At 37.8% G+C, this 21,310-nt stretch overlaps 2 protein-coding genes across 2 annotated transcripts; both read right to left on the reverse strand.

Moving 5' to 3' along the window:
• Positions 1 to 458: 458 nt before the first annotated feature.
• Positions 459 to 18,000, reverse strand: LOC116322594 (nuclear receptor coactivator 7-like). The gene is made up of 7 exons (XM_031742699.2): positions 17,849 to 18,000; positions 17,419 to 17,571; positions 16,907 to 17,059; positions 16,704 to 16,799; positions 16,503 to 16,576; positions 16,203 to 16,415; positions 459 to 1,275 (listed from the first exon to the last, which is right to left on the reverse strand). Exons 1-6 carry the CDS (start codon positions 17,981 to 17,983, stop codon positions 16,277 to 16,279), a joined length of 750 nt encoding a protein of 249 aa, XP_031598559.2. The 5' UTR covers positions 17,984 to 18,000; the 3' UTR covers positions 459 to 1,275; positions 16,203 to 16,276.
• On the reverse strand, positions 753 to 3,008 carry LOC116322593 (nuclear receptor coactivator 7-like). Its single transcript, XM_031742698.2, has 6 exons — positions 2,858 to 3,008; positions 2,474 to 2,626; positions 1,981 to 2,133; positions 1,778 to 1,873; positions 1,576 to 1,649; positions 753 to 1,488 (listed from the first exon to the last, which is right to left on the reverse strand). The coding sequence occupies exons 1-6, from the start codon at positions 2,990 to 2,992 to the stop codon at positions 1,350 to 1,352; spliced, it is 750 nt and encodes a 249-aa protein (XP_031598558.2). The 5' UTR covers positions 2,993 to 3,008; the 3' UTR covers positions 753 to 1,349.
• Positions 18,001 to 21,310: the final 3,310 nt, after the last annotated feature.

Below are 21,310 nucleotides of genomic sequence, written 5' to 3' on the forward strand. Positions count from 1 at the left end.
AACACACAGCCAAGGAGGTTTCAGAGGAATAACATAAAGCTGCTAAAATGATCCAGCCAATCAGCTGACCTGAATCCAAATGAAATTCTATAGAAAGAACTAAAGGTCAGAGTTCACGGAAGGGGTCCACTGAACCATTAGGACTGTTTGTGTGGAAGAATTGGGACAAAATGACACCTAGGCAATGTATGTGACTAGTTTGTCTTTATGTAAGAGGCATTTTGAAGCTGTAGTCACCAACAAGGCTTTTGTACAAAGTATTGAATAGATTTTTGTAAGCGTGTTAAATACTTTTCCCCATGATTACACATAATGTGTGGATTGGATGGGTTTTTTGTCGATAGCACCTTTACAAATATAGTTACTGAGAAAACTGGTGACGTGTTCAATACTTGTTTACCCGTTGTATCTCAGTGATATGGTGAAATTTGTTACAGCAAAAAATGAAAACAACTGCAAGAAGGAAGAAAAAACTTTAATGTAGTTCTTCAAAAGAAAGAACAATTAACAAAGGAACAGAGGCAGTATCAGACTATCAGTAACATGGTATTTTGATGTTATTCGTAATAACTGCTGACTACCTCAGTGACTTGGTAAAGGTTCTTATAATAAGAAATGACAGCGACAGTACCAACAGGAAACTTTTTCACAAGAAAAAAGTGGCAGCACCTGCACTGCCTGGCAGTCATATACAAACTTTTACCATTTCCTGAAAGTGTATTTAAATAAACAAATAACCAACAACTAGGCAATGGATGTGACATTTTATTCAAAGTGTTTTTCTCTCCAAACAGGCAGGCTGGCGTTTCACTTACATAAAGCAGAACTTATATTTTTCAGTTAAGGTCCCTTCTTCCTCAAGCAGCATATCTAACAAACAATCAGCTTTTGTAGTGCAATGTTGTCCTTATATTGTTTTCAGCACTCCTATTTTGGTCCTCACTTACATGGAAAATGTTAAAACCAGTTCAGATCAACTGTTTTTGGTCCTACCAGTGTTACAGTGATTTTATTGTTAAGTAGTTAATATAATTTGAAAACACACTGACACTTAAACACAGATGTAAACTTTAAAAAGTCCTTTTAAAAGTGTCTTTTTATAAATATGCATTGATACAAAAATAACGTAAAAATAGACTCTTTCTTGAATCCCATTACAGTGGCTGCCCTGTCAGCAGGCTTCATACTGTACAAGAGGAACTCTGAACCACGTGCACAGACGACAGCAGATGCTCCATCAGGATACGTACAGTAGTGACTAAACGGCACACACGCCTTGAAGTCTGAGAGATCCACACAGAACAACAGGTCCTGCTTTGTTTTTAGCTCGGCTTTTTAGATGTTCATAGTCAATTCTGCACAGTCCAGACCTCCAGGTCTTGTACAATAAAGTCCTCATTTGTGGAGAGAGGTGCATTGTGAAAAGTCGGACTGGAAAAGCTTGAACCGCGGTACAGATCAGCATCCAGCCACAGGGCAAAGCCACTCCTAAAGACAGAGAAAACAATAGCACTTTAATATCAGATCTTTGAAAACTCATTGATAGGAAAATAAATAAATAACTGTATAACTTACCCGCCTCCACCGAGCTGCAATGAATCCCAGTTTCCACTCACAAAGTACGAGTTCACCCCACTCCACTTGTATACCTAGATAACAAAGACATAAAAACATCTTAAACTCAGTGCAGATTTCTACAATAAGTGAAATTATTTCATGACAAAAGCATCCTGTAAATAGACTAGAGGTAAAACATTAACAACAGTTCAACTCTTACCTGGAAGTCGGGATTGAAGCTGAACAAGAAGGTTTCTCCTGTACCGTAGCAGTATTTACTGACTCTGAATGGATCTGAAGAAAAAGCCCCAAACACCTGAAAATACACCAAGACACCAGTTTGTTAAAGGAGATGCTGGTAATGGAGGAAGCAGTTTAATTTTCTTGGTACAGAAAATGGAGACTAAGGAGCAGGATACAAACCTTTTTGTGCATGTCTTTGACCACCAGCAGCACAGGGCTGTCCACCTCAGCCATGTTCCTGTACAGAGTCTTCAGGCTGCTCCCATGGATGGCTGTGCTGTAGACCAGCTGCCACTGATAACCATAGGTCCTTGCTGGCATGTGAGCAGCAAGCTGTTTAACAAAGGAGTTACTCATCAAATCATGTCCTGACAAAACTAATGCGTCATTTCATCTAAAATCAACACAGTTCTGCTGCTTGACTGTCTACAATTTGCATAAAGATTTTATGGTGTGAGTATGACTTCCGGGCAGAGCTGCCACTTATGTCATAAATAATCATTGCTGTGAAAATTTAGCTGCAAGTTGGAGATTGTGAAACAGAAAATCTTCTAAAATGGAGGATTTGAGATGGAATCACTCTAATGATAATTTTAAAGTTTTTCAGGAGAAAAACCATTAATTGCTGTGATCCACATATATATATATATATACACACATGTGTGTTACTTACTTTTTCTAGGTGATAGTCATCTAGCAGATGACTCTGGTCAGTGAGGACAGGGAGATCATCATCGACTTCCAGCTGGTACTCGGGCTCTTCTGCCTCAGAGGCGTCTGAGCTGCACAGACTCTGGCAGCGTTTGGACTCTTTCACTGTGATGATCTGAAGGAGGCAAGCAGAAAAAGTGTCATCATGTTACACCGCTATTCACTGCTCTCCTTTTTTGTTATTTGGGAAATTTTTTAATGCATTACATATATAAGTTTACTTAAGTAGTAAAGGTTGTAATTCATTTAAACCACAAACAACAGACCTACTGTATAGCAAGAAACTGCAATGCATGGTGACAGAAAACATTTCCTAACAAGAATACATTCAGCAGAGTAATCTTACCTCAACATAAGGCTCCATACAGTCACTGGCAATGTAAAGCACCTTAATATTTTCTGCCAGCCGCTTCATAGCTCCTGATTTCTCTGTCAAGCGCTGCTCTCTGCTGTACCACATGTCTGCTAACCAAACTGCCATGAAGGCAGTTCTTATATACTCTGGGTTACTTTCCCTTTCTACGTCTGCAGCCTTATTGGTCAGGCATTTGAGTAGATGTCTGCTGATTGGTCAGCTCTGACAGTGAACAGTTTCTTTTCTCACTAAATAGGAAGCTGAAGCCACGTTCTGGGATCTAGAGGGAAAAGGATGTCCATATATAGACCCTACAGCCTCAGGGATAACCGCCAAGCTCTCTGATTGCACTTACTGTAAGTTACTGAGGAGGGCTTGCTGTGTAAAAATGCCTGAGTGTAAGAGAGCTTGAGAGTATAAACTTTGGAAGACCTTTGTTTATTATTTCCACATTTAGCTGAGTGGGTTGGTGTAAATCTTACTTCCCAGCTTTTAAAGGTGTGGTTGAAAAGCGGTCGAGGTGGTCAACTTTGCATTGCAAAAGGTGCAAAAGTCATTTCAAGAGGCTCAAAAGTAATTGTACAAACGAACATCACACTGAATCTAATTATTTTTTATAAATACTTGGATGAAAATCCTTTACAGTCAATAACTGCCTGATTGTTCTGAGTCTTTGATTCAGTGTTTTTCTCTGTTCAAGTTTTGGTTCATGTAAATATATTCTGATGAGTCTTAGTTTGCTTAGTGTTTCTATTTTCTTTGTGTATTTTCCTTTTTATAATTAGCCTCAAGCTCTTAGTTCCTGCTCAAAGTTTTGTTTACATTTTGTATTTTATGCCTCCCTTGTGTTTCTCCTTCAGTGTCTTTTTCTGTTGTTCTCATGTTCTTGCTTTACTTTCGTAGTTTTTTTCTAATTTGTGTCTCACGTTTGCTTTTACTTGCTTGCTCATTGGTTACACCTGCTTTGTTTATCCACCTGTTCCTCTTTTCCTAATCAGCCTTGGTTTATTTAAACCCTCAGTTTTTGTATTCAACTGAAAAACTTTTTTGATAGATTATCTTAAAAAAATTTAACTAAGTATTGTATATCAAAGAAACATGATGCATTATTGTTTCATTATTCTTTTTTTTTATCTTCTGTCCCTTGAGGTGGACATTAGGTCTTGTCTTATCACAGAATGATATGCTGGCTGAGTCAGGTAGAAGGAATTTTACTCGGAAGTGTGGAAGTGGACTCACACTTAGAGCTGGCAGGAGATGAGGTGGAAGAGGGCCAGATATCAAAGCAAGAAGGTGAGAGTTCAGATGAAGGACATACCAGGCAAGGGCGTAGATTTGGTTTTGGCATTGGTGGGGACGGGTGTTTCAACCACCGAACCCCGCCTCTTTTCTTTTTTTTTTTTTTTCTCCTTTTCGTCTTTTGCTTCTTGATAAAAAGGACAAATATACTTGCCTACATATGCTATTCTACATGCTATTAAAACATGTAAAATTACAATTCATAGTTTTATATGTGAATTATATAATGTTAAATTACTATTAAACAAATGACTGACTAAGTATTTCAGACTTTAGTTTACTTCAGCCATATTCCACATAAATCAGGTATCATACAAAAATAAAAATAGCTTCAAATACAGTCAAGACAATAAAAGAATATGACTTTAAGGACTTAAATGTGGGATGGAGCGATTTCGCAGGTCTTTCCTCCCACTGCTGTCAGACTCCACAACAAAGACTTTTGCAGCTGATCAAACACACATAAGACGTTGTAAGTTGTATTTTTACTCAGGTGTATATAACATTTGTATTCTATTTTTATCCTAATGTATATTTTATTCTATTTTATTCTATTCTTTACAGTTGTGTACAGTATATTATTCTTATTGTATTCTAATTTTTGCTATATAACTTTGCACTGTCCACTTTCTGCTGTGACAAAATGAAAGGTAATCTTATCTTAACACGATTACTTCAGTTATAGTACACCAACTTCTCTTATACATTAGCACTAAGAGAACACTAAATGAACTGGTGGTTTTGTCCATAAAACTCATCTAAGATGACCACAAAATTATTATTCTGTGCTTGATGTGCCTCACCTTTGGCCCTGGCTTTTCCCCTCTGACTGCACTAGGACATATTGATAAAATAACACATTGATTCGTGCCATATAAAAAGTGAGACAATTCAGATTCTTTGTCAAATCTACACTAATCAATCAATTTACATCAGCAGTTAAACAATTGTAGTGCAAACTGCACTACAATAAGTGGTATGGAATATTTGCAAAATCATGACTACCTCATGATATTTTGTCTCAAAAATTAACCCTATGAATATGTCAGTGCCACTAGGATGAAATTATTGTGTCACCAACATTTTAACGTAGAGACATATAATTCTAACAGCCTCTTTAAACTAATATCCTGGCTTGCTCGAGGCTGCCGTTTTTCTTACAGTTTCAATCAAAATTAGACATGTTGCTCTGAGACTGGGAGAACTAATAGAGCTGCTTGTTGTGCAGTTAGTGTCCAAAACACGTAATTCATGGTTGCATACAATTTTAGACTGATGTGGGCCAAAGCCTAGCATAGCCTGTAACGTTATTATGACGGACACATTTCATGAGTGAACTTGGCTTTAAGTGACTTACAGGTTTCTTTGAAAATACTTTCTTATATGCACGTTCTTCCTCGTTGCTGCCATCCTCCTCTCCTCCTCGCAGCGCAGGTTTGCCGCTGCTGAAACTAAACAGAGCTCCCTGAAAAGCTCAGCCAATCACATTGGCCATATTTGTCACATGAGGTCGGACCCAGTAGAGAACGTAATTTAACTCTTTCTGCACCGCTGGGTGACTGAGACGCTGACAGATCGATTTTTTTCTTTCTATTTTTTTTTTTTACAAGAAGCGATCAAATTATTGGTGGGGACAATTCAATAATCGCTGGATATTGGTGGGGACGTGTCCCCTCCGTCCATGCCAAATCGACGCCCTTGATACCAGGTTTTGAGCAGCCTGATCAGAGGCAAAATGATAACACCGGAAGTCCATTATGGACAAGAAATATTGTATACACTAGGGCTGTGAAGTTGTGGGATTTTTTTTTCAGCTGCCATACTGGACGCCTGCCTGTGAGGGGAAAAGGGGATTTCCTATCCATGGCAGCCTGCAACATGCATTCTGTTTAAGAGTTCTCACACAGGAGAATATGTTGAAAATGTGAGGTAGTAAGTTGTCGAGTCGCAAATTTTGAAAGATTCTCCAAGCACCGCCCAGGTTAGAAGAAAGTTGATTTCCGCGTCCAAATTCCAGTATAATCTAGTATTTTATCAACTCTACAAATGTCAATATTGCCCCAATTATCGATGGAATATGTTTCTCAATAATTTCTCCCAATCAGTTGTCAGTTTGCACTTTGTTTCGTTTTTAATTTCCGACACTTGTGTTACACAACTTTCCAAGCACTATTCCCAGCAGCCATCATTTTTAATTGACAGTTTTTTTTTTTTTTGAACTTTTATTGCCAAAAATAACAAGGCAATTCACATCGACAACATGACCTGAGACCAAATCTGCAGTATATAATGGTGAGGGTAATTCAAAAACTTTAAAAGGAAAAACATATATACACATGTACATACATACATACATACATATCAATACCTACATACCTAAGCACAGATGTAACAGGGTTAAGGCTTGAGTGTCCTTTCAAGATAATTTATAATTAGCCTCCATTTTTTCTCAAAGGTTGGCACTTTTAATTGTAGTTGAGCTGTTATCCGTTCCATCGTATAGACATGTCTAGTTTTCAGAAGCCACTGGGCAGCTGTGGGCGTTTCTGGTTTGAGCCAGTGAATTGTTATCATTTTTCTTGCAGTCATGAGGAGGAGATGCAGGAGAAAGTGCTGCTCATAGGAAAACCATCAGGAAAGATATCCAACAAAAGATCAGAGGATCCATTGGGAGGTTGACTGACAATATGTTTTGTATAATGTTCTTAACATCCATCCAGTACTGTTGTATGTAAACACAGTCCCAAAAGATATGCGTCTGGTCCCCCACAAACCCACACCCTCTCCAACATTTATCACAGACACTACTTTTGGATAGAAAGGTTTTCAGTGGAGTCCTAAAAAATCTTAATTTAACCTTCCAGTCGAATTCCTTCCACATTTGACTACCCACCCTCTGTGGCAGCTACAGCAGACACTCTCCCATGTGACATCATCCAAAATTATATTGAGTTCCATTTCCCATTGTTGTTTTATATGATAGGTATTATCAGACATATCAACCAGCAGTGTCTGGTAAATTAAAGACACTTGGTTTTTCAATGTACCCGACTTTTCAAGCAGTTTTATAAAATGGTTTTCCAACCCAGTTGGTTCTCTTCTAATATTGTCCCAATCTTTGTGCTTTGTAATGTAGTCCCTTAACTGTAAGTATCTATAATGGTCCCCTGGGGATAAAGCATATTTAGCCCTTAACTGGGCAAAACTTTTAAGAGTAGTCTTTTCAAACAGCTGATTGACTGTAATCAAACCTTTCTCCGCCCACCTCTCAAAACTCCGATCTGACAATGATGGAAGGAACTCAATATTTCCATTTATGGAATCGCTCGAGACATGGTCAGATTCCTTTTAACATTTTTAACACTTTGTTCCAAATCCTAACAGTGTGCTTGACCCATGGGTTAGTTATTTTAATTTTTTTCCATGATTGTGGGTTGAGAAATGGGAGACTCCGAAGAGAGATACCTGGTAATGAATACTCTTCCATAGATACCCACTGCATTTCTGGATCATGAATAATCCAGGCTGCCATTGATTTTAATTGAGCTGCCCAATAGTACATTCTGAAGTTAGGCAACTTGAGGCCCCTTTTTCTTTTCCAGACATTAACATTTTGAGTCTGACCCTTGGTCGTTTATTCTGCCAGATAAATTTAGATGTAATACTTTCTAATAATTTGAATGCAGACTGTGGAATCAAAATGGGTAGGTTCTGAAATAGGAATAATAGGCGTGGAAGAATATTCATCCTTATACATTCAATCCTCCCCATAAAAGTGAGTGGGAGTAGGTTCCATCTGTCCAAGTCCCCTAATCTCCCCGAATAACCGGTCATAATTGAGTGCGAGTAACTGATTGGTTTTGGGAGTACACTACCCCAAGTATCTGAAGCCCTGTTTGGAGTGTCTAAAAGACACAAGATGATCCAGCTGTGTGGGCCAGTTGCCAACAATCATTAACGCCTCAGATTTATTTGTATTTATTTTGTAACCTGACACTGTACCATAATCTTCAAGGTTGCTCAGAAGGGCCGGGACAGAGGTGACCGGATTCTCTAAAAATAGCAGAATATCATCTGCGAAAAGTGACAACTTATGTTGTGTATTGGTTTCATCTCTAATCCCTTGTATAAAAGGGTTAGATCTGATCAGTTCAGCTAACGGTTCAATACTAAGAGCAAATAAGGACGGCGATAGCACTTCACCCTGTCTAGTGCCACGGCCTAGAGAGAAAAAGTCAGAGCAGTGCCCATTAACCCTTACCCGAGACTTGGGATTTTTATAGAGTGTTTGGACGCATGAGATAAAAGTCTCATTGAAGCCCATGTGCCTGAGAGTCTGTTGCAGGAAGTCCCAATCTACCCGGTCAAAGGCCTTTTCCGCATCCAAGCTCAAGAACATTGATGAGGTGTCCTTTCCTGTGCCATAATCTGAAGATTGAGGGCCCTTCTAACATTATCTGAACCTTGCCTATGGGAAATAAAACCTGTTTGGTCCGGTTTCACTAGTTTTTTATATGTTTTGGATTCTATTTGCAATGATGGCTGTAAGAATTTTTAAATCAACGCAGCAGGCTGATAGGGCGATAAGACATGCATAAAGTCGGGTCCTTGCTTTCTTTGTGAATGACACTAATAATAGCTTCAGACCATGACCGGGGATCACCTTTAAATAATGCATAATTATAAACTTTGCATAACAATGGTGTTAGCTCTTTTTCAAAAGACTTGTAATACTCCCCTGGCAGGCCATCCACTCCGGAGATTTGTTGTTTTCAGTTTTCCAATACTGTTTTTTATTTCTTCACTGGTGATTGGATTTGTTATTAATTCCGCTTCTTCCTGAGACAGTTTACTAAGATTGATCGGGTTAAGAAATTGTTCAATCTTTTCAATTTTATTTGGGACATTTTCTTCTTTATATAATTCCTGATAATACAGAGAAAATGCTTTTGCAACTTCCTTAGGTTGGCACACAATTTTTCCGGAGTTTGGACATTTGATTTTATGAACAACCCTACTGGATTGCTCTTTACGCAGCTGAAATGCCAGCAGTCGGCTTGCCCGATTGCCGTACTGGTAGTACTTTTGATTAGCAAAGCGTAGTTGTCCCTCCGCCTTATCGCTAGTAAATCATCCAACTTTTGCCTCTGCTCTTTCAATGAGTTCAAAGTCCCAGTGTCCTTAGTTACCTGATAGACTTTTTCTAATTTCTTAATTTTGTTTTCTAGTTCTGTTTGTTCTGTTAGTCTCTCTTTTTCAGTCTTGATGAAACTGCTATAATATTACCTCTCAAATAACTTTTGGCACTCTCCCACAAGATTGAAGGAGACACCTCATTATTATCATTGAATTGAATATATTCAGACAGACTCTTTTGAAGATCTTGTCTTGTTGTTTCATTATTCAAGATAGATACATTGGCTCTCCAATATTTAAAATGATTGTTTGATTCATTCTTAATTCCAGACAAACCGGGCGTGATCAGAGATAGTGATTGCTTCTATGCTACACTGTCTAGCCCTATAAAGGTCCGTCCTGGGCATTAAAAACATGTCTATCCTTGAATGGCTGCGATGTACATGTGAATAAAAAGTAAAATCTTTTTTCTCGGGGTGCAACTGGCGCCACACATCCACTAGGCCCAGTTCCTTAATCATTGTATTTAAACTACAAGATTTTTTGGATTTGGGGCCATTGTGTGCCGGGAGTCTCATCGACAGCTGCTTTCAAAGTACAGTTGAAATCACCTCCCACCAAGATCATTCCTTCAGATTTTTCTGCTATTAATGATGCAATATTCTTGAAGAATTGTGGACAGTCCTCGTTTGGTGCATATAAGTTTAGTAAAGTAATTTTAGGCCCCTACAGAGCCAATCACCATTACATAGCGCCCTCCCTATCCGCAAACGTTTTTTTTTCATGGTGGAAATATGTTGACCGCTAACAAGAATTGCAACTCCTCTCTTTCTCCCATCCTGATAAGTAGAGCTATATTGTTGTTCAACCCACTCTCCTCAACTTCCTATGTTCCTTTTCAGAGAGGTGAGTCTCCTGGAGCATTGCTATGGAGCACTTAAAGTTTTCAGTTGGTTCAGTACCTTTTTCCTTTTAATTGGACTATTCAAACCCTTTATGTTATTAATTGACAGTTTTATGGCCAAAACTATAAACATCAAACCGACCACAGAACAAAAACAATTAATCCAACTTTGTCGGGTTTGCTGCCAGGGATAGGCTAGTATAAAAGTTAAGCGTTGAGGAAGGGTTAACAAGGTTTGTTTGCTATATTTCTTAAAGAAGTGTGGTTCACAAATTTCTGGCAGCAAAGACGGGCAGAGAGGCTCCCAGGTGCATCTTTAGCAGGACCAAGTTTATTTAAATCTATGTTTGGACTTGTCACCGTGGGCCATAACACCATCAAAGGTTACTTATTAATCCTAATCACTACATTTCAAACAGTAATAATCAACACGTGCTTGTACAACAAGTGGCACAAGCTTCATTAATATAATTGTGGATAATATTTGACCTAAATACATGGCTCTTGTGATTCGATCGTGTAGGTTAAATGCTTATCACAGTGATTCCATTATATAAAACACTCCAGTGTAGGTGTATACGAGTATATATGATTATATAGTATATATATGAGTATATGTCCAGTGTATACAGGTATATATGTCATGAAAAAAACACAACGAAGTCCAGCTTTCGACTATGAAGGACACTCAAAAGTTTTGTTTTGGAAGGGGTAAAATTACTGTTTTTATTTTTTATTTTTTTGTATACACGATGTGTGTTTTCATAAATGTGTTGGCGTTCCCTGTATTTAGGGTCAAAAGCTTCGTCCAGCACTATGACTGGGCTGAAATATTGGGGGTTGACGTAGTAGCGCAAAGGGATTTGCAGCATGCTTACACATCACACTTGGTAATCATTAGAAGGATATTCTCTGGGCCAAGGGAGCCCAAACAAATGTCCTGAACTAGATATTAGAATCAGTAATATTAAATAATCAAGGCTAGGCAGGGGGTGTTTTTGTGTCTGTCTTTCTGATTCCAGGAAAAAGGAGCAGATAGGAGGTCAACAAGTAGCAGACGTGAATGGAGAGGATTTGTAAGGAGACAGCAGGACTGTATAATAATCATTTGCTATTGTCGCAGTATAAAAACTGCATGAGGGCCATCCTTTGTGTGAAGACAGATGCTTGATTTCACACAGACGTCCAGCGCTGTAAATTGTAATTTCAACTGCCAAAGGAAATTAAATCCTTTAAGCGACAGATATTTCTCCTGTACTTCCTTATGAAAAAAATTGAACACAACAAACTGGTGACAACGATGAGATGTTTTCAGTTGGAAAGGAGAAAAGGACAATTGGGAAGGCTCCTGACAGAGTTGCTGTCAGACGGTAGAACTCAAGAGACAACTGATTCTGGTCACGCTCACAGAAGCCCTTCAAAATAAAGGTAAGCAGAGCCTGTTTCTATCGAAATTTGCAAAATTGGATATATACCAAATTTAAATGTGAGCGGTGAGTTGTCGAAGTTGTCTCAGTCAAATTGATAAAGTGTTTATATGATATGATACATGTTTAATGCATAAAGTTGGAATTACAAGTTTAGGTTATGGTTAACAAGGAAATAGATAAATAAGGTCTTATTACAGTTAAGGAAATAGGTCAAAGGTTAAAATAAGCTTAAGATAAATAAAGTCTTATTACAGTTAAGGAAATAGGTCAAAGGTTAAATTAAGGATTAATATAAATAAGAAAATTACAAGCATGTAATGAAATGAAAATATAAGAAAAGAGGTTTATTTTGGTTACAAGGAAAAAATAAGTCAAAAGTCAAAACAAGGGTACGGTTAAGTTAAAAGTTAATATGTCAAAGGGCAGATTAAAACAGGTTAAACATTTAAACAGAGATTAAATAAGGATAAGGAAATAATAGACTAAACTAGGAAATTAATCAAGAGTATGAATTAATGAGAAATGTAACCAGTTTGAATTAGGTCAAAGGTTAAGTTTTAACCTTTTGTTAGCGGGTTAAATTAGATAAAATAAAGGTGAATAACAGGATTAAAACCGGTTGCAAATCGCAAGGCGATTGTTATCAAACGTCCTGTGTGTGTGTGTGTGTGTGTGTGTGTGTGTGTGTGTGTGTGTGTGTGTGTGTGTGTGTGTGTGTGTGTGTGTGTGTGTGTGTGAGTGAGTGAGAGAGAGAGAGAGCTCTCAGTGTAGTTTTCTGCTAAGGGAGAGTTTTATGTTGTTTTATGTTCATTTTACATTCTGATTCTTCTATTGATTTGCCATCAGCTGTTATCAGTTAATACCTTTAGAAGTTAACTGATAATTGCTTTTGTATTCTGAGTTTCCTTTGAGCTGATTTCTGATATCAGTAAACAGGTATAGAATTAACTGGTATTTGTTTATATTTGTCTCTGCACTTTGATCATTGTAATTGATTTTGTTATCAGTTGCGATCAGTTAACAGCTATCGAGTTAACTACTAATTGGTTTTGTATTCTGATTCTCTCTTAAATTGATCTCTGATATCAGGAAACAGCTAAAAAGTTAACTGATTTTTGTTTTTGTGCCTGTTTTGGAATATTGTTTGGTTTAATTGATTTTTTTTATCAGTCAGTAATCAACTGACAGCAATAGATTTAACTGTATTTGTTTCTGATCCATGCATTTGATCGTGACATTGATTTCTGTTATCGGTTGATGACGGTTAGCACTCTTAGGGTTAACTGCTATTTGTTCTTGCATCTGATCTTTGTATCTTGATCTTTTAATCGAGCTATCAGTTAACACTTTTAGGGTAATTGCTATTTTTTTCTGATCTTTGCAGTTGATCTTAGTAACTGAGCAGCTGATCTTAGATTAATTTGTTATTGACTGATGACAAGTTAATAGTCTTGGGGTTGGTTGTTTCGCTTTTACATTTGATCTAAGCTTGATCTTATAATTGATTTTTGTCAGACTGATAACCGTTAACAGTTTTAAAATGAACTGCTATTCTGTTTATGCCATATGATTTTCTTTGATTGACTCTTATCTGTTTAATATATGGTTAATTAAGTGAGTCAATTCCTTAAATTGAAGTATTGATAGAGATTCATTTTAAGTTAATTCCGAAAGTTGAATCTTGACATATTTGATCCAACTTTTATTAGTTTAATATAATATGTGTTTGCTTTTGAATTATTTACCAGCTGGTTGAGCAGCTATGATTTTGCTTGCTTAGAATCATTAAGTTTGCAGTTTTATTTCACAGTTACTTTTGGTCAAGTTGAAGTCTGCCGTTTCGGGAAAAGAAAAAGCATTGCGTTGTCATTGTTTCAAAAAAAGGTTGATTGTCTAATTCTGAGTAATTAGTGAAGTTGAATTTGTTTGTGGTTTCAATGAATACAAGAAAAACGTATTGAAGAGAAATAATAATTAGACCTGGGAGTAAAGGGGTCCTTATTCCTAGAAGATACCCAAAACAAAAAAAAGATAAAACATAAAACTTAAAAAGAAAAAGGGATAGAAACTTGAAAGTAAATTATAAAAATAAAAATAGAATTTAAATAAAACCATAATGGCGGGCATTGCTATTTCACCTGGAATGGAGAATTTGGGTCAATTAAAAATATGTCATGCTGGATGTTATAGAAGATAAGAAAGTAAGATGTACAATGAAGAAGAAATTGAACAAGAGATGGGATCTGGAAAAAGGAAGGCTATATATCATCTTGTCTTGGGGAGCCCATACCCAGGAGTGCAACCATATTCCAAATAGAGAAATAAACTAATGAAGAATATGACCAAGCATGCTCAGAATGGAAGGAAGAAATTAGGAGGCTCCAAGAGGAAGGAAATGGACAAAAAACGAGGGCACATGATAAAAATGACACGGAGGATGAAACTGACTATCAAGAATTACCTGCACCTATCAGCAGAGGTAGCCGTGTCCACTGGACTAGACTGGAGGCAAAGAAGCAACATCAGTTCATATGACAACAACAGAAGAACCAATTTATCTCAAAGATAGAGAAGGACTGGTGAGAGCATTACTACCTTTATCTGCTGGAACAGCAGCATGGATTTCGACTGTTGAAGACAACACAGCAGGAGAGACACTTGCCATTGGAGAATTTCATGCCTTGCTTTTTCGAACAGAAGGGGTAAACAGTGCACGGAGACTCTTGGAACTAATTGGGATTAGATCTGTGAAAAAAGTGCGAAACAGTTCAACACAAAGCCCTTTATAGTGACAGTCCCGGTTTCAAAGTGCTTGTGAATCTCCTTGATTGTTTGTTCCCACATACCCTTTCTCCAGACCCTGTTTGCTCACGATTGTCATGGAAAGGTTCTCTGCACTGAAATCTACACACAGAAAATACAGGTAAGTTTTCCACACAAGTAAATGAAGCAACCCAATAAGCACCAGAGCAGGGGTTTTGGTAACTGTTACTCATTTAACATTCCCGCAAAGACTGAATCTCAGCCAATCCCTTAAGTAGTGGCTTTGAGAGGAATCAGGAAGGCATGAACCTGGCATGAGTCCCACTAAGACACAAAAAACCGGCACACACACACAGCAATGGTAGAGAGGCAAGGTAGCGAACAAGGACAAGGAAAACAGAGAAATATGGCAAGATAGCACGGAGAGGATAGACAGACACACGATGTAGAGGTCTCAAAAACTCACAAAAACTCATGAATCAAATATGATACACTTGGTGTTACAAGGCTGCGTCAACACCCCAAATGATAGCAAGACAGTGAACTGAATGACTGGAATAATTGGACTTTCTTTGTTTTTTAGCTTATGTTAAAGTAACAGTAACCTTTCTTTGGTTTTGGCCCACAGTTGTGAAAAACAGCCGCCTCCCTCTGTATCACTCTGTGTCACCTTTTTCCTTTCCACAGACAACCCACAACTTCTTTTTATCCTTGGTTGCTTGAAACTATTTTGATGTTGCTGGAAACGAGATGATATCTCCCACAAATATACAGAATAATGTTGTTGTTTTTTCTTTTTCTTGTCTCAGGATTTTTATTTTGATTGCTGCTGAAGAGTGCAGGTCATTGAGCAGTATCATCTCAAACCTGTGAAGCTTCAAAATGCACGAAAACTTTTGGATGGATGACTTTTCTTGAATAAGTGAACTGTTTAATGTCTGGGAGACTGCGGGTTTTGAGAAGTATGTATTTTTAACATTGCGAGTATTTCTCAATATTTCTCTATTCTTTCATAGTATTACACAGAAACACGGCTGAAAACCTTGCTTGAAACGTAAATTACCCAGATGTGACTGTGTGGCATTCTCACCTTGTTTCTCGTAACGCGTGCTTCTTATTAAATACCTTGCTGATGTAACATGTAGTGAAAAATGACACCTCTACTCAGTTTCAACAGGAAACATAAACCTTTAATGTGATTTCACAAGAAAAAAGTGGCAGCACCAGCACTGCCTGGCAGTCATAGTAAAACTTTCACCATTTCCTGAACAGTGTATTTTAAAAGGCAGATAATAAACAACTGGGCATGTGTGTGTATTTCATGTTTTAGTCGAAGTATTTTTCTCTCCAAATAGACAAGCTGGTGCTTCATTTACAAAAAACGCCATTTTTCATTTTACACTTGAGTTCCCTTCTTCCTCAAGCAGCACATCTAGCTTATCCAGCAGCTGTTGTAGTGCATTGTGGTCCTTTTATTATTTTCAACTAGTTTGGTCCTTACTCGCAGCCACAGATTTAAATGGAAAACATTAAAACCAGTTAAAATTGTTTGTCCTAACAGTGTTATAGTGATTTTAACAATAACTGGTTAATATAATTTGACAACACATACTCACTTAAACAAAGATGCAAACTGTAAAAAAAATATTTTTATAAATATGCATTGATATAAAAATAAAAAAATAAACGTTTTCTTGAACCCTGAATGTCATTACAGTAGCTGTAGACGTTTCATTCAACGCTGTTTTTTTAAAACCCGCTAATGCTCCATCTGCACATCTGAGTGACTAAACGGCACACATGCCTTGAAGTCTGAGAGATCCACACAGAACAACAGGTCCTGCTTTGTTTTTAGCTCGGCTTTTTAGATGTTCATAGTCAATTCTGCACAGTCCAGACCTCCAGGTCTTGTACAATAAAGTCCTCATTTGTGGAGAGAGGTGCATTGTGAAAAGTCGGACTGGAAAAGCTTGAACCGCGGTACAGATCAGCATCCAGCCACAGGGCAAAGCCACTCCTAAAGACAGAGAAAACAATAGCACTTTAATATCAGATCTTTGAAAACTCATTGATAGAACAATAAATAAATAACTGTATAACTTACCCGCCTCCACCGAGATGCAGTGAATCCCAGTTTCCACTCACAAAGTACGAGTTCACCCCACTCCACTTGTATACCTAGATAACAAAGACATAAAAACATCTTAAACTCTGTGCAGATTTCTACAATAAGTGAAATTATTTCATGAAAAATCATCCTGTAAATAGACTAGAGGTAAAACATTAACAACAGTTCAACTCTTACCTGGAAGTCGGGATTGAAGCTGAACAAGAAGGTTTCTCCGGTACCGTAGCAGTATTTACTGACTCTGAATGGATCTGAAGAAAAAGCCCCAAACACCTGAAAATACACCAAGACACCAGTTTGTTAAAGGAGATGCTGGTAATGGAGGAAGCAGTTTAATTTTCTTGGTACAGAAAATGGAGACTAAGGAGCAGGATACAAACCTTTTTGTGCATGTCTTTGACCACCAGCAGCACAGGGCTGTCCACCTCAGCCATGTTCCTGTACAGAGTCTTCAGGCTGCTCCCATGGATGGCTGTGCTGTAGACCAGCTGCCATTGATAACCATAGGTCCTTGCTGGCATGTGAGCAGCAAGCTGTTTGACAAAGGAGTTACTCATCAAATCATGTCCTGACAAAACTAATGCGTCATTTCATCTAAAATCAACACGGTTCTGCTGCTTGACTGTCTACAATTTGCATAAAATTTTACATTGTGAGCACAACGTCCGGGCAGAGCTGCCACTTATGTCATAAATAATCATTGAAATTATTTTGAAATGAAATCATTGTGAAATTTTAGCTGTAAATTTGGAGATGGTGAAACAGAAAATCTTCTAAACACTTGGATGATTTGAGATGAATTACCCTAATCACAATTTTCTCAGTTCTTCAGGAGTTCAACTTTTGATAGTTGTGATCCACACACACATATATACACATGTGTGTTACTTACTTTTTCTAGGTGATAGTCATCTAGCAGATGACTCTGGTCAGTGAGGACAGGGAGATCATCATCGACTTCCAGCTGGTACTCGGGCTCTTCTGCCTCAGAGGCGTCTGAGCTGCACAGACTCTGGCAGCGTTTGGACTCTTTCACTGTGATGATCTGAAGGAGGCAAGCAGAAAAAGTGGCATCATGTTACACCGCTATTCACTGCTCTCCTTTTTTGTTATTTGGAAAGTTTTTACTGCATTGCATATATAAGTTTAATGGCCTCAAGTACAAAGGTTGTAATTCATGTAAAAACTGAGTACATAAACCACAAACAACAGACCTACTGTATGGCAAGAAACTGCAATGCATGGTGACAGAAAACATTTGAACCTCCACAGTAACCTCACTGCACTTCCTAACAAGAATACATTCAGCAGAGTAATCTTACCTCAACATAAGGCTCCATACAGTCACTGGCAATGTAAAGCACCTTAATATTTTCTGCCAGCCGCTTCATAGCTCCTGATTTCTCTGTCAAGCGCTGCTCTCTGCTGTACCACATGTCTGCTAACCAAACTGCCATGAAGGCAGTTCTTATATGAGTGACTTTCCCTTTCTGTCTGCAGCCTTATTGGTCAGACATTTGAGTAGATGTCTGCTGATTGGTCAGCTCTGACAGTGAACCGTTTATTTTCTCACTAAACAGGAAAGTGAAGTCTGGTTCTGGGATGTAGAGGGAAAGAGGATGTCCATATATAGACCCTACACGCTCAGGGATAACCACCAAGCTCTGTGATTGCACTTACTGTAAGTTACTGAGGAGGGCTTGCTGTGTAAAAATGCCTGAGTGTAAGAGAGCTTGAGAATATATACTTTGGAAGACCTTTGTTTATTATTTCCATGAAAAAATTATTCAATAACAAAACTGTTTATAATTTTGCATCTGTATACCACCAGAGTGAATTTTTAAATCCAAGAGTCATTATGTACATCAGCAAAAAAGAAAAAAAAAACTGTAAAAAGTGGTAGGATTTCAGCAACTTGGGTGCAAGAAAAAAAAACAATAAAATGTTTTAAATTTGCCATCATGTAAAAATACGGTAAATTCATGTGCTTTTAATAGGATAATAACTTTAGGATAAATAGATTTTTATATTTAAAAAATTTATTTGCATGTGTAAAATCAGTGAAATTACCTAATAATTTTGTCCAATACTGTTGTAATGCAATTAATGAGGCTTAAAATTTCAGGAAAGTACTTTTATTAATTGGATTTTACTATGTGATTTTATGTCAGAAATCTTGTACTTTTATTCCATGTTTACTGTAATATTATCGTCAGGTTCAGTGCAAGAACAGGATGCAAATGCACGACTTTCCAGTTAGCAATAGTGAGTTTACAGTGAAATAGAGAACAATAAAGTGAACCGTTTGCAAAGGCGTAGCTTCCTATGTGGTACTCCTGACTCCTGCACAGTGCTCGTGGTCCATGGCGTGAAAGGTGAAACTCCAACACTTGATAATTCCAAACAGCTCCGCTCCCGTGACACACTCCTTTCCAGGTTCCTATGAAGAAAAAACATGATGATCAATTTGGGGTACTCAAAGACACAATCAAAAGACAGGTTCACGTCAGAGTCAGGGCTGTACTATGTCACTCAACGATCCAGCGTCGAATGAAGCTCAGCCACACTGTTAAGGGGTGAGCCATTCATGCAAATAATCAGCAGCAGCCGATTGACCACAGGTGTGGCTGGCTTCAGCACGGGAATTCCTTCTGGTCTGATGTTTGCCCATAAACTGGCATGCTGGACACACACACACAGACATAAACACAGAAGAAGCAGGGCACCGGGACATGGAAAAACATACCAAAACATAACACATGGGCCAGTCGACTGACGAGGACAAATATGATATACATTTTAAAAAATGTCAAAAAAAATTGTCGCTAAACTAGCAAATGGGTTTGGAATTATATGAGTTAACTTTTTATTTTTGATTATATCAGCTGTAAGATGGCTTTTTCAAACACAAAGTAAATGGATTTACCATTTTAAAAATATCCAGAAAATGTTATTGTATTTGCAAAATACTGTTAATCATATTGCAGTACATACTGATGGATATGAAAATTAAAAGTCTTAATATACAGTAGCATCACTTTGTATAATACGGCAATAATACTGCTGTAATACAACATTACTACATTCCATTTTTGTTTATTTGTCCTTAAAAACATTTTTAAATTAAAAAAAATCTACTCCTGCAGTAAGACAACTTTATAACTTTGTATATGTTATATAGGTTCAGTGTGACGCACAATAAAGTAAGTAAAATTTTATTTGTATAGCACATTTCAAGATAAAAATCACAAAGTCCTTCACAGAAGCTAAAACATAAAAACAAAAATTAACCAAAAGCAAGTTTTAAAAGATGAGTTTTTAGCTGATTTGTAAAGAAGACCACTGAGTCTACAGATCTCAAGCTCAAAGGAAAAGAGTTCCAGAGTCTGGGGGCCACAGTTCCTCTGTCACCTTTCGATTTCAGCCTTGTGTGCTGGACAACCAACATTCCCTGATCACATGATCTCAGGGACCTGCTGGGGAAGTGATAAAAACAGGAGCAAACCAGAGATTTAACATGCACATCCAAAGTCAGAGTTGAGTCAAAAGTTACACCAAGATTCCTGATAGAAGATTTGCCAAATGTAGCAAGAGGACCTAAATTTTCCATAACCTTGGGCAAACGTTTATGAGGAGCACATACAAGGACTTTGGTTTTCTCCTCATTAAGTTAAAGAAAGTTGTCAGCCATCCAACCTCTGATAGAGTCTATGCACCTATGCAACATCTGTAACTTGGAAACATCTTGGGGCTTAAAGGAGATATACAACTGAATTTCATCTGCATAGCAGTGATAAGAAATGTCCTTAAAAGTGCTCAGAAGGTGCTGAAGAGGGAGTAAATACAACAAAAACAGTAAAGGCCCCAATACAGTACCTTGTGGCACAGAATATGCAAAAGAAGTAGAAGAAGACATTAGAGATAGCCAAAGAAAAGGATCGTTCACACAAATAAGATGCGAACCAATCAAAGCAGACCCAGATATACCCACCCAGTGTCTCAGCCTATCTAGCAAAATGTGATGGCTGACAGTATCAAAGGCATAGGTCAGGTCCAACATCAGCAGAACAGAGCATTCCCCTGCATCACATCTCATCAAGGTGTCACTGGAGACTCAAAGAAGTACAGTTTCAGTAAAGTGAGCTGTACGAAAGCCAGATTGGAATTTATCCAGAATGCTGTAGTCATCCAGAACAGCTATGAGCTGGTTAGCCACAACCGTTTCTAAAGTCTTAGTGATGAATGGTAGTTTTGAAATTGGTCTATAACTGCTAAGAAGAGAAGTGTCAAGCTTGTTTTTTTAAACTGTGGGTGAATGACAGCATGCTTACAGTAAACAGGGACCTGACCAGAAACCAAAGAAGTATTGATAATTGTAAGCACACAGGGGCCGATAGACCGAAAGACATTTTTAAACAAAGATCCAACTAAAATATAAGGAGAACAAAAGGATGCTTTCATCGAATTAACTAAGAATTAACAAGCTCAGGTGAGGACACAGGTAAAAATCTTTCTAAAATAACAGGCCTAGCTTGAGTTGGAGCTGACAGCAGAGACACAGAAGTAGAGATACTGTTCCTCACATTACTAACTTTTTCAACAAAGAAAGAAGGAAAAAGTTTTACAATCTTCATTCGATGAAATTGGGACAACAGGTGGAGCAGGAGCAACAATATCACTAACAGTGTCAAATAGTACCTTGGGGTTACCTCTGCTCTTTGAAACCAAGTCTGAGAAATAGGCAGCCCTCGCATCTCGAATTGAAGTGTTAAATAAAATGAAAA

This window comes from Oreochromis aureus, linkage group 11 (assembly GCF_013358895.1).
Source record: "Oreochromis aureus strain Israel breed Guangdong linkage group 11, ZZ_aureus, whole genome shotgun sequence".
Classification (NCBI taxonomy): Eukaryota; Metazoa; Chordata; class Actinopteri; order Cichliformes; family Cichlidae; genus Oreochromis; species Oreochromis aureus.

Bases quoted from the DNA above. Each gene is read 5' to 3' on its own strand.
- LOC116322594 (XM_031742699.2), bottom strand. From the start codon at position 17,983: ATGGCAGTTTGGTTAGCAGACATGTGGTACAGCAGAGAGCAGCGCTTG. The intron at 17,060-17,418 runs GTAAGTAACACA...TTTGTCAAACAG, and splicing joins ATGACTATCACCTAGAAAAA to CTTGCTGCTCACATGCCAGC. The intron at 16,800-16,906 runs GTTTGTATCCTG...GTGTATTTTCAG, and splicing joins TCAAAGACATGCACAAAAAG to GTGTTTGGGGCTTTTTCTTC.
- LOC116322593 (XM_031742698.2), bottom strand. From the start codon at position 2,992: ATGGCAGTTTGGTTAGCAGACATGTGGTACAGCAGAGAGCAGCGCTTG. The intron at 1,650-1,777 runs GTAAGAGTTGAA...TTTGTTATCTAG, and splicing joins GCTTCAATCCCGACTTCCAG to GTATACAAGTGGAGTGGGGT. The intron at 1,489-1,575 runs GTAAGTTATACA...CTCTGTCTTTAG, and splicing joins TTGCAGCTCGGTGGAGGCGG to GAGTGGCTTTGCCCTGTGGC.